General features: G+C 45.7%; 4 protein-coding genes across 4 annotated transcripts; 2 read left to right on the forward strand and 2 right to left on the reverse strand.

Annotated features, from left to right (window-relative positions):
* Positions 1 to 1,488: 1,488 nt before the first annotated feature.
* On the forward strand, positions 1,489 to 2,043 carry LOC108072258 (uncharacterized). Its single transcript, XM_017163325.3, has 3 exons — positions 1,489 to 1,720; positions 1,783 to 1,863; positions 1,929 to 2,043. The coding sequence occupies exons 1-3, from the start codon at positions 1,615 to 1,617 to the stop codon at positions 1,955 to 1,957; spliced, it is 216 nt and encodes a 71-aa protein (XP_017018814.1). The 5' UTR covers positions 1,489 to 1,614; the 3' UTR covers positions 1,958 to 2,043.
* Positions 2,044 to 3,531, reverse strand: LOC108072257 (uncharacterized). The gene is made up of 5 exons (XM_017163324.3): positions 3,351 to 3,531; positions 3,216 to 3,293; positions 2,750 to 3,148; positions 2,395 to 2,690; positions 2,044 to 2,341 (listed from the first exon to the last, which is right to left on the reverse strand). The coding sequence occupies exons 1-5, from the start codon at positions 3,416 to 3,418 to the stop codon at positions 2,085 to 2,087; spliced, it is 1,098 nt and encodes a 365-aa protein (XP_017018813.1). The 5' UTR covers positions 3,419 to 3,531; the 3' UTR covers positions 2,044 to 2,084.
* A 2,058-nt stretch (positions 3,532 to 5,589) lies between these two features.
* Positions 5,590 to 8,432, forward strand: Klp59D (Kinesin-like protein at 59D). The gene is made up of 2 exons (XM_017163501.3): positions 5,590 to 5,771; positions 5,843 to 8,432. Exon 2 carries the CDS (start codon positions 5,955 to 5,957, stop codon positions 8,235 to 8,237), a length of 2,283 nt encoding a protein of 760 aa, XP_017018990.1. The 5' UTR covers positions 5,590 to 5,771; positions 5,843 to 5,954; the 3' UTR covers positions 8,238 to 8,432.
* Positions 8,433 to 8,838: 406 nt separating this feature from the next.
* Positions 8,839 to 9,720, reverse strand: LOC108072227 (uncharacterized). The gene is made up of 2 exons (XM_017163290.3): positions 9,630 to 9,720; positions 8,839 to 9,567 (listed from the first exon to the last, which is right to left on the reverse strand). The coding sequence occupies exons 1-2, from the start codon at positions 9,668 to 9,670 to the stop codon at positions 8,871 to 8,873; spliced, it is 738 nt and encodes a 245-aa protein (XP_017018779.2). The 5' UTR covers positions 9,671 to 9,720; the 3' UTR covers positions 8,839 to 8,870.
* Positions 9,721 to 12,854: the final 3,134 nt, after the last annotated feature.

Consider the following 12,854-nt stretch of genomic DNA (forward strand, 5'->3'; position numbering starts at 1 on the left):
TCGAAAATCTGTCAACTATCTTGGCCAGCAGCTGCTCTTAACACATTTAATTAAGCAGCGGAAAAAGCCGAAGCGCAAATTTTCGCGGCCCAAGAACCGCACACAATGTGCATTAAAAGCGGACTGAAATTGAAATGCAACTGTTATTTTTAGGAATCCATTTCGGTTTGGCTGAAGCATTTCGATGATGGCCGAAACCCCAGCTAAAAACCCTGGCCAAAATGTTTGCAAAGCGGCTTGACAGCGAGCGAGGAAATAAAAATAAAAATAACAAATGGCAAAGTTGTTTTTAGTTTGACAAAAATTTCGCTGAAAAAGTTTTTAATAAGCTTAAATTAGACAGTTGTATTTTTTTTGCGATTTTATTTCATTTCGAGCTGTCCCTGTCTTTAGCCTTGATGAGGGCTTTATACAAGTTTGAGCCGCGGCTGAAATTCGGGCTTAAACAGAGCGGAAGCTAGCTGCAGGACTCTAGAGGATTATTGTTTGAAAAAATTTGGTTTCAGGTTAATTATACGGACTTTAACTAGCTTGTGATGTGAATTACTGCTTATTATTTACCAAGTAATATCCTTTAAAGACCTCTGACAACTTTAAGACCAAAGACCACCTGCCTGGCAGCCCATGGAGCCATGGGGTTCATTATAATAATGCCACTGAAACGAACATGTCAAGAGACCGGACCAGCCGACCTGACATGTTGGCCACAAATTAAACGAAATTCGTGTGCCAGAGACGACGATAGAAAAGGTCAGGCGGGTCAGGCAGGGGGTGTAGAATCAACATAACATAAGTAATTAACCAAGTGATAAAGAGCCTGGCCCCGTGGCAATACAAGTTCAGCATTCAAGACGACGACGATGACGACGACGACGACGACTACGACGTTGCCTCGTCATTAGCGGCCAAAAATGTTGCATTTAGTTGTGGTCCTCATGAATATGGTTAATTTCAGTCGTATATATTTTGTGTATGTGTGTTTGGGGGTCTGGGAAGTATGTATTTGTCCCCGGGCGAAGATGACAGCGCCTGACCAAGACACATTTTTCGTTTGTCCTCTAATTGCATATCTGAGGATGCTGATTATTATGGAGATGATGATGAGCCAGTCGCACAATTACCAGCCTCCCCCGCTGTGCGATCCTCTGTCTTGATGTCGTGGCCAGAAGAGGGACAAGTCGGCCCTGGCCTTTGCCGGGCTTTAGTGTCTAATTAAAAGCAACAGCAACTGGCCTTAATTTATGCCCGTTGAGGGACAGGCTTCCCCGGGAAAATCCCACCTCGCATTCGGTATATTTGAATAGCGGATGCTTAATGTTTTTGCTTTTTAAAAAAGTTTACATCATAAATTGCACACTTGGACCATAATTCGCAGCTGGTCCCACCAGAAGGTAAAGGTGTTGCTTTAGAAGATTTATTTTCAGTTGAATTTCAAGCCTCAATCGTAGCAATCCCTGACTTATAGGTTGACCTACCTTCCCTTCAAAATCCATCATAACAAATTCTCAGTCCTAGTCGAACGAACACGGAGAGTTTCATATACAATTATCGAGTCGAAATTTCTAGTTTAGTAAAAGTATTATTTCCCTTTGATCAAAATTAAATAAGTGCACCATGGATCAAGACTATAGTGGTGAAGATCCCACTAGGGCACCGCCAATAGGCCAAGTTAACCCGAGCTACAACTTGAACAATGAGCGTTTAGACTGCGAGCGCATTGGTAATCTCACAAGCTATAAATTGAAGCCTTAAATTAATTTTCATTTCTTAAAAACAAAACAGAGGATATGACCACAGTGTATGACTTCATAGATAGGCCCTCATTCGTCACAGTCCTTCTGCGATTCTTTGGTAATATGTTTGGTGAGTTGGCGGGAAGCATTCTCGAGGGACAGCCTTAAACTAATGTTTACCTGCTTCATCCCCAGTCGACGTATTTCGGGCGATCTTTGACTGAAGTTCGCTTCTACTTGTAAATGCGAGTGTTTTTTGAGATCATGTGTGGCCCCCGTTGTGAGAATAAAGAGTCTGTAAGAAGAGCAATTCTTTGGAATGTTTTTTATTATTCTTAGATTCTGTGGTTTCTATCTGCAGTAGATTTCATCGAATACGGGAATGTGGCAATAGCAGGAGCAGTTATCGTACTCCTTAGCGAATTCCGAAATTTCTATGAGAAAGTTCTCTAGGTTCTCGGGATTTCTAAACACATTCTTGTCCACATTCAACTGGTTTTGAACCAGAAACTTCCAGCGTCGCATGCTGGCAATGACATCGCCACAGAAATCGCGCTTGTTATTCTCCGCCGACTTTTTGATGTTTGCCAGGAGTTTCTTATTTTTTCCTTTAAAAGGGGGAAAATTAGTAGAGAACAGGGAATGCTCTTTCCCCACTCACTGTGCTTCCATCGCTGCTGCTGCAAGGCAGCATTTGCCTTCTTCTGCGCCGCATCGTACATCTCAATGATCTTGTACATGTGCCTGTCCATTTCCTTGCACATTCTTAGGTTATCGTAGCAGTGGGCCTTGCACTGGCTCCAGTACTGGGTTTTGCTTTGTGGCACATTGCATCGGCACTTGCATTTCGTTGGGATGTTCTCTTCAGCTTTCTGGTCGGGAATTTGTGACTTTACACGGCCATTGTGAAACCGGAAGTGGAGGCTAGCCAGCAGTTTCTCTACACGGGACAAGCAGCTTCGAGAAAGAAGAATCTTGCAAGACAAAATATAAATCAAATGATTAAGGAGACTCACTTGGAGTTCCTCAGAGAGTACACCCCGGGTATGGCGTGGGTTCTCAGCAGATGGTGCAGCTTAAAGGCCACACAGTTGAGCAGATCCTCGGCGGCACAGATCTGCATCCGAAGCAGCCGATCGTTATCGTGCACTGTCTGCCGTATCCGCCAGCCGCGGAACAGGGCCTGGATCTTGGTGGCCGCTTGGTTGTAGTAGCGCTCCAGCCTACCCTGCAGCATGTTCTCCACGAACCTGAAGTGATTGTTTCGCACCGAGAATCCACGCCACCAGCGTTGTATGGTGACGGCGGCCTTGGTTCTGTTGGCGAACTTGGTACGATAGTAGAATCTCCGCCAGCTGCGTTGGATGGTGCGGGCAGCCCTGAAGTGTTTGTAGTCCAGCAGGAGCAGGGATGTCCTGGGGAAGAATATTTAGAAAATTAAAAATATATATATTTCCCACTTTTAAGAGCTTATCCTCATACCGTGACAAATTTTGAAGCGTCTCTTGGGAACTTGAATTTTCAGAACCGCAGGTGTCCTCCAAGCTCTGTGTTGATTCACTTTTGAAAATGATTTCCCAATTTAATGTTATATTTTCTAAGATTTTCCAAACTTACGTAGAACTATTGATGATGGCCAGCATCGTGCTCTGCCTTGGTGCTTTCCGCTCTTCGCCGGTAATCATTTTACGCTAATTTCTAATTTATTTTTTAATAAATTAACTTAAACTGTGTATTGTGTGTTTGGTGTTTGTGTGTTTTGCTTTGAACCAAGTGTTGTTTGTGACTGACATCTCGATGGCTTATCGATGTAACGGAGCGGAGATTTCCGTCTAGCTGCTGGCTATAATTTATGGCCCCAACGATTATTTCCGCATAAATCTTTTGGGGTTTGCGGTGGGTCCTATCCTATGCTGGTGTCCTGGTGTCCTGGTCTCCATTCAGGCGACATATATTTTATTTCGCCTGTGTATCAACATGTTTCCCGCTTATCGCGTCAGGGGTAAGCAAATTTATGTGTCCTTGCCTTGCCTCCTACGAGCTTTATTCATTTCCCGACCGCCCCGCCATAAATATTCCCCCGAGAGACTTTCGCTTTTCGGAGGCTGTGCATTTAATTGAATTGTATGGGGCTGTGCGGGGGCTGTGGTGACCCATATTTGCCGTGCTTTGCCCCCGAAACTGCATTCTCCTCCGGCTTTGGCTTCTCCTCTAATTGTGCTCGAATGCTGACAAATGGCCGAGGTCAAGTTGCCATAAATTCGGGCCACCAAATGCCATTAGGCGAAGGAGTCCTGTCCTGCCACTTTAAATGAAAATCGATACAGAGCCGCAACGCTTTTGCCTGCTCATTATGCGCCACAAATGAACCTCACACACACGCACACACAATAGCAAACAAACGGGGCGGAAATGAAACGGAAATTCTCATTTATGGCGCCCTTGACGCCATTTCCCATCCAGCATCTCCCATTTCCAGTTGGCCATTCGCTCGCTCGGTCGTCCTATCTATTTGGCCCTGACAAGTTGGCACTGCTTCTCGCTGATTTCTGATGCAGATTGAGATTGCACAGGGCCTGATTGCTGCAGCAGCAGCAGCAGCAGCCTCCATGAGATTTATGGTCCGTACCCCCCGAAGCTGACCCAGTAACTGATATCAGAAACTAGACCAGAAAGGGAAAGGGATTTGTTGTCCAGAGTAAAAAAAGAGAAGGTGGAATTTATAATAATGGAAGTCTTTAAAATCTAATGAACAAGATGAAAAATATCGAATTAATGAGAGAATAAAGCTGTAATCTTCCATCTATCTCGATCGCGCTCTCCTTGGTTGGTTCAAGTCCAGTAGATTTGATTCCAGTTTGTCAGTCTTTTAGTTATAATTTTAAATTAATCTTAAAGCAGATTAAAACTTAAACTATAATTTCTCTCTGTGTAAAATGCCCAGCATGAAATTGCAGTTACCCAAAAAGAGAAAAACTTTTCACCTTGAGGTTTCGTTTTGTGGTTTTTGGGGTTATTCGGCAAGGAATTGCCGTAAATTAGTTTTTACACCTGACTGGCCAGGGGACAGCATGTTGTTTGATCCCTTCTCTCGAAGCTCTCGAAGGGATAGCCCTGAGTGTGTGTGCTTTTAATTGTCCTCCAATCAGAGAAGTCTAGACAACGAAACGGGAGCTCCCAGCGTTTGCTATTTATTTACAGAATGTGTGTTTTGGGCTTGGGTTCGCCTGTGTGTAAATATAGAAGAACCTTTCTGTGAGTTTATGACACACAAACACACACACAGAAAAGCGAAATCTAATTTGAAAAGTACTAACCCGTAACGAAGCAATGGCCATATATCAAAAGAAGCTGCTAACCCCAAAAAAGCAGCCGGCAAAGGAATTTACGAGCAGACACCCTCCAAGCATGTTAACCATAAAATTGCTTTGAGAGAGAGAGCAGCAGCGGCAGGAGAAAAAGGAGCCCTGAGGACCAACCTGACACCACTTTAAGAAAGAAAACCCCCTTCTAGCTTTACAGAGTTATGCAATTGTCCTGAAAATGTTCAACTTTCATGTCGAATATTACCTACAGAAAAGTCTTACTAGGTTTTTTTTAGGGAGAATTCCTGTTGTAAAACTGTCACTGGTTAGTAGGAGCATATTCTTTTGAGATCTCAGTGGGAATTTTGTATATAGATTTTATTAAATTGTAAAGTTTCCATGTGAGGAAAATCAGGTACCTGAATCCTTTGTTTACCACGTACTGAATTGGGAGGTCCTTGTTTAACATGGAATTCCCCTCCGCACAGCCAAGTCCGACTGGATAGCTTTGCGTTTTCTTTCTCAACTCAAGAGTATAGGAAAAAAATATAAACAGAGTAGCTCAGCAGAACGACTTCGGCAAGGATTCAGAGGAGCAGTCAAAACCGCTTTCCGCTTTAGGCCAGTACTTTTTGTACATTTCTTAACAAAATCTTACAAAAAAATAGAAAAGATAAAAAATTAATACAAAAAAATAAAATATTTATAGGGAAGAGCAGGCCGTTCCTAGAACGTAAGTCGAAAAAGAACCTCAACAAAACGAAAAGTCTGATGACGTGCCAAATCAAACCCCACACTCCACAGTAAATTACAGCAGCCACATCGTATATATGTATCGTAGCCGGGTCTATATAAAACGCCATTAATTGCTTACACCTTACCGGATATATAATATCCCATATATATACAAATATATATGGATCGCATTCAGATCGGCGATAAGCTCTACTTCCAGAGAAGCGACGGTCGCATGCAATCGGTCACCTGCATAGCCAAGAATTCGGAACTCGAGCTGATAACAGGCGAGTGGGAGGAAGGCTCGGTGTCCAAGGGCAAGGACGTGGCTCTAAGCCAGCTTGTGGACATCAATCCCCATATATTTGAGGGGGAGGAGGGTAAACCGTCACTGCCGTTACTATCAAAATCGTTGGGCAAACTCTGTGCCCCGCGTGCAACAGTTTCTTCGATTCCAAAAGCTGCCTTCGGAGGATTAGGCGGAGCAGGAGGTGCCTCAATGGAGTGCAGCCAGTATACCTCAGACCGCCCGAGGGTGACCAGCAGACTGGCAGTCCCCAAGAGATCCCTGATTCCGAAAATAGCCGCCGCCAATCGTACTGCCTCTGCCGGAGCCGCAGCCGGACCCGGAGGCGCCCCCGGTCCCAACACTGCACGCGTCTCCCTGTCCAGTGTCCGCAATGCCAGTCCAATCTATGGACGCAAGTCTGGTAACAATACAAGCGTTTCGGGGGCCCAGCGCTGCTCCAATGTAGTGCACGAAGTGAATCGCATGAAGGAGGAGCGGGAGCTGCGGCGGGCTCGCCAGGCCGAGCAGCTCCTGGAGAAGGACGCGCTGCGCCGCCAGGATCCGGGCAATCCCAACTGGGAGGTGGCCATCATGCTGCGTCAATACCGCGCAACGCTGACCTTCAGTCCGCTGCGATGCCTGAATCCCCACGGCGGAGCCGTGCTGCAGATCACGGTCTGTGTGCGGAAGCGACCGATGGGGCGGCGGGAGGAGCGCATGAAGAACATGGACATCGTCACGGTGCCCACACGTGATTCCCTGATTGTCCACGAGCTGCGCTATAAGGTGGACCTCACCAAGTTCCTGGAGCACCACAAGTTCCGCTTCGACTATACCTTCGACGAGGAGTGCTCCAACGCCCTGGTCTACGACCACACAGCTCGGCCCCTGATCCGGACCATGTTCGAGGGCGGCAATGCCACCTGCTTCGCCTATGGGCAAACGGGGAGCGGCAAGACCCACACGATGGGCGGCGAATTCTGCGGCAAGTCGCAGGACTGCAGCAGCGGCATTTACGCCATGGCGGCCAGGGATGTCTTCCAGGAAGTGTCGCGCCCGGAGTACCGCCAGATAGGCGCCAAGATCACGTGCAGCTACTTTGAGATCTACGGCTCCAAGGTGTTTGACCTTCTGCAGTCCGATAAGCCCCAGCTGCGCGTCCTCGAGGATGGCCGTCAGCAGGTGGTGGTGGTGGGTCTCAAGGAGATGCCGGTGACCAAGGTGGACGATGTCCTCGGCCTGATCGAGCTGGGCAACAAGATGCGTACCTCGGGCCAGACCTCGGCGAATGCCAAGTCGTCGCGCTCCCATGCCGTTTTCCAGATGGCCCTCCACCTGCCGGACTCCTGGGGTCCCTACGGCAAGTGCTCGTTCGTGGACCTGGCGGGCAATGAGCGTGGAGCGGACACGCAGTCGGCGGATAGACAGACCCGCATCGAGGGCGCCGAGATCAACAAGTCGCTGCTGGCCCTCAAGGAGTGCATTCGGGCGCTGAGCCGCCAGTCCGGTCACCTGCCCTTTCGGGGCTCCAAGCTCACCCAGGTGCTGCGCGACTCCTTTGTGGGTGGCAAGAAGAACAAGACTTGCATGATAGCCATGATTTCGCCGGCCATGAACTGCGTGGAGCACACCCTGAACACCCTCCGCTATGCCGATCGGGTCAAGGAGCTGGTGGCCAAGGACGATGACTGCCAGGAAGCACATGAAGAGAAGTACGAGGAGGACGGACAGCCATCACCCCGACACCGGGAGCCAGAGATATACCAGGAGGAGGAGAACGTGTACGAGGAGGAAGGCGACGACGACTACGACAACAGCCACTGCATAACCATATCGTCGGACGAACCCAGTTACCCCAGCCCCCTCAACAACAACATCAGCGTCCTATCCCCATCCGATCTGAGCCCCGCCCAGAGTCTGACGCCCCGCATCAAGATCCTTGAGGTGGCCAAGCAGCATGGAGCCATGATCAAGAGCCTGGAGCATTTCGTGCGAAACTTCAAGAATCTGAATTCACGAGAGAATTTCGAATGCTACGTAAGCAACTTGGAGAAGCCCATCCAGGATCTGGCCCACATGGTGAACACGACCAGGGAGCTGGTGGCCAACTACAATACCCAGTATGGCAGCAAGGACCTCGACATGAATCGGAATCCGGAGGAGGGGGACTACTAGCCACCTCAATATGTATCACTGTGTATATTTATATATTTCCAAACAAGTCTCCTCCGTTTGACTTCTGTGGAGACCCAGCAGTTAATGAAAATTCAGCCGCGAATCTAGTTTCCTTTTTTCTCACAACTCCTCCATCGGTGCAGCACTCAAGTTTCACTTGAACTCGCTGAGGTAAAATAAAAACTTTTACGCGGATGGAGTTTTCTTTTCTTTCTTTCGTTTTTATACAGCTTCTCTGTGCAGAACGCTTCTGATACAAATTTATGACCGTCCAAAGTGTAATCAACAACAAAAGAAACGTGGCAGCGAGGGAGGGGGTGAACTGTGGATTTGTTGTTAACTTGGTTAACTGGCAATATTCGCCGGCGTCATGTGTAACAGGTTACGGGAGTAGAAGTTGCCGATGGAAGTGCAAAAAACTGGGCAAAACTTTTTGGCTGCAAAAAAGGTAACAGGTTTCGAGCAAAGATAGTATAAACTTTAAGATGCGTAACGACATTATAAGAGCTTTGGGTCAAGGCTTTAAGCTGGCCCTTGATAATCGAAGTAGTTAATTTTTTGATTTTTTAAAGGATTTTGAAGGATTTAAAAAGAAGAAAGGTTTCATTTATTTTATTTGAAAAGCTATCTTTCCTAATAAAAATCCTTTGCGTTTCTGTCTGGAATCTTCTCTATCTCAGAATGATACAATTCGCTGAAAATTATGGTTAGCTGTGCGTAATAGTTGTACAAATTATCAAAGATCTCTTGGTAACGCGCGATGACCTTGCGATTGGAAGTGATGACCACATTCTCATAGTTATGGCGGGTGCCTTGTTCGGTCCAGTTCAGTGAGCCTGTCATAACGATTCCACGGCGCTGCAAGAGGCGGGCTGCCTTGAGCCTCTCTTCACTGCCCAGCTGAAGGATCCGCTGCTCCCCATCTATGATGGTGAACTTGTGGTGCATGATGGTTCTCTTGGCGGCCACGTGAATGGGAATGCAGTGGGAGCAGAGCTTCCGCATCTGGGAACCGCGGATGTGTACCATTTCGGGGTCGGTGACGATGCGCACGTTGACGCCCCGATACCAGGCGGCCAACACGGCCTTGAATATACTGTCATGGGTGATGACGAGGTGGGCAATATCCATGCACACCTGGGCATTGTCTATATAGGCAATCAGTCGATTCACCCGGCAAGGAGTGCAGAATCGCCTCGGACAGTTCCCATTCTTGTGCATTTCATTACTCTTCAGGGTCTTGTCATTGAACAAAATCACATCAGTGAAATCCGGTTCATGGCGATATTTGGCCAAGAGTTTCTGGAACAGGGTCAGCACATGCAGCCAACTTTCGGGGGGTTATCAATAATTTAGTTATTTTTCTTTGAATAATGTATAAACATTACTAACCAAAGGCACAAGTACATAAATCCAGATTTAATAGCTTGCATTTTGTGATTTCTTAGAAAGTTAATTTGACAACTTCAATGCCCAAAGGCAGCTCTGCACGAAGATATCATAGTTTCAGGAAAATTTGAAACAATGGAATTGGTACAAAAATCGTGTGTTAAAATTACCAGCAATAGACCTTTTATTCTTTCTTTGCAATACAAAATACCTTTCTAAAGCCTTTAAAACATATCTTCTGCAAACTTTTCATAGACTAACAAACAAAACCTTTAAATAGTGCAACGAAAGCCGCTTAAAACTCTTCAAAAATGTAACTCGAATAACAATTACTCGGAATTTCATTAGGAATGGCTTACAAATTGTTTACCGAGTCGTGAACTTGCTTCGGTACATTCTTGCAAAACTTTAAAGTGTCAACGCTGATGATGACGAGAGAGAGTAGGATGCTTGCCTTGCCGATGATGATGGCGATGAAGCCCAACCGCAAGGCAGCTGTAGACAATTTCCTTCTGTTCCCCGGGCTCTGTCACACTCTCAATATCTCTCTGCCCAAGTAAATGTAAAATTTTCCCCAGATGCTGAAAATTGCAACTAATTCCATGGAAACTTTTCCCAGAACTTGCGCCACGCACACAAACACACACACAGAGGGAGATCTCTCATTTGGAAAACTTTAAAATTAGTTAAGTTCAAACTGAGATATCCAATAATGCAGCCCCAAAATGTGAACAAACAAATTCATCTGCGACTTCAGACTTGCTTACATTTGAATGGCTCGGTTTCGTTCGGGTTTCGAGTTGGGTTTGGTCTGGGTCCGGATTTTGGTTACAGTTGGGTCGGGTCCGGGGCATATATTTGCATCAAGTTTTGCTTTGATGTGGCCTCAGATTTGCGGTACATGTGTAGGGGGACGGGACGACTACCCACCCACACAAACTTGATCCAAAAACTTTCAATCAAATTAGCCCAATGCAACGCACATTGGCTGGAGGCGGGAATTTTGAGTTACAGCTAAGCACATTGCACATTGGGTTTAGTATATTTACTCATTAAGGGGGATTTCATAGAGCTTAAATATTATTAAAGCATGAGGGATTTAAATGAATGTGGTGTGAACATGGCATTGAAAATAATATCGATAAGCGATAGGTCTGTAGAAAGGTTGCAAGCGAGTATTATCGAGGTCGATCGTTTATGCATTGTATGAAAGAGCGGGAAAGAGGTCAAGGTAGCATATCAACAAAAAATTAGGAAAATTAAGATCTCTATATTCAAAATTATATATACAAATCTACGAAAACAAGCTTTTATCCAAATAAAAAGTCGTGTTATCTGACAGCCAGCTTAGATAATAGAGTTATCTTTATAGAACCCAGTCTGTAACCCTTCCAATTTTCATTTGTATAATGACTGCTAAGTTTTTGCAGTTGGTCTAATGAGGATGCCCGTTTAGGAGCTCCTCCGAAATACGTACTTTCCGCTCATTGTGGCTGCTGAAGAGCTTTTGTTTTCTTTTTCTTTTTTGGAGAGAGGGGGGAAAGTGAAAGTGCAGTGCTGAATTTTAACAAAATTTATATGGAACGGCAGAGAGTAGAAGCAGCAGCAGCAGCTGCGAACGAAGTTAAAAGGACAATTTACCTCCTTCCCTGCTGCGCTGCGTCTTGACTTGGAATGCATGAAAGGGAAAAGCACAAAAACATTTTCACGTTTTGTCCCCCCGCCCAACTTTGTTGGTTTTTCCTAGTTGCCTGCCCGCCTGCCTTTTCTTGTGGGTTTCGTTTTAAGCCAGGCCAAAAGCACTGCAATGCCAAAGAATTTAAGGGGCTGTGGCCTAGGGGAGGCCGGAGGTGGCAGGGATGCTGCTGCTTGGTTTCAACTCGAAGCAAAACACTTAAGTTTTAACCCAAATTGTTGCCAACAAAGCGGTTTGTCTAACATTCTTTTTGAGCAAAATTTTGTGAAAAAGTGTTTTTCCAACGAGACCGAACCGCACACACACACACACATGTCTTCTCGTTCCTTATATAAAGCCGTGAACGAACATCCAAAGAGTAAACAAGGCATCCGAAGAGCTAAGGGCCAGCCTTGGATATGCCCCCAAAGCTAAGTAACAATAAACGTCGGAGAGAAAGAGAGAAAATTTAGCTAAAGAAAAGGGCATTTTTCCTGCAGACTAAAGCTAGTGGGGGCAGGACTTTGGGGGGATATCAATGAAGGAAAAGAGTTCTTATGTGGGATTTTGGGATGTATTTCATTTAGGAGAAGTAGCATTAATGGTTAGGCAAGCAAAAGTAAAACAAAAGACTCTAAAAGGTGTTAAATATCAAGCTAAGAATCTAGCTAAACAATTATATTATATAATCCCTTAATATTATACTATTAAATATTATTAGCTTTTAAATAATAAAAATATTTAAGCATTTATAAAATGCAAAATATAGAAACACAAAACCATGTCCTGCTGGGCGACAATGGCTGCAAATGCAAATGGCGTTTTGCCCGTTTGGACCCACATAATGGCCAACCGTCTAACCCTTTTCCCGCACTTCCCTACCCACGCCTAAAATGCACACTTCCCGCAGGGTGTTAGCCATGTCTGATGATGCCTCATGTCTGGCCTGCCTGCCAGCGACATGTTGACCTTAAAAAACTTGACGTGTTGCAAATGTTGCAAAACAACTCGAGGGCTTTCGACTTGAGCACTTTTTCAGTTCTGTTCAGTGTTCAGTGCTCAGTGTTCAGTGTTCGCCGTTCGCTGTTCGGTTCGCTTTTGATGGCGATGGAGCACAGTCGGTCCGTCCCTGTTTGACGCACATGAAGTGCCGCACTTGAAATATGCTTTTTTGCCTCTGGCCAAAAGGGAAAGCGGGCGGCGAGCGACGAGCGGGGGGGCCAGGGTGCGGAAAATGTGTTTTGACAAGTGTCACTTATGCGTAGCTACTATGAAATATGCAAAACCTCGTTTCCCATCTCGCTCTGTCTGTGTCTGTGTGTGTGTGTGGCTTGTTGCTATAATTGCAATTGAGGAAAATGCAAAGGAAGGACGGGGCTCCACGGGGCGGATGAGCTATATGCGATGTCTGTGTGATCAATGCATTTATCGAGTGCTGAACAGAGAAAGAGAAAGAGGGGGAAAGCGACAGTTGGTGATGTGCAAAAAGGATGTAATTAATTTGCACCCAAGGACTTTGGCAATGACAATTTGAATGAACTATAAAATAAACA

Source organism: Drosophila kikkawai, chromosome 2R (genome assembly GCF_030179895.1).
Source record: "Drosophila kikkawai strain 14028-0561.14 chromosome 2R, DkikHiC1v2, whole genome shotgun sequence".
In the NCBI taxonomy this organism is placed as follows: domain Eukaryota; kingdom Metazoa; phylum Arthropoda; class Insecta; order Diptera; family Drosophilidae; genus Drosophila; species Drosophila kikkawai.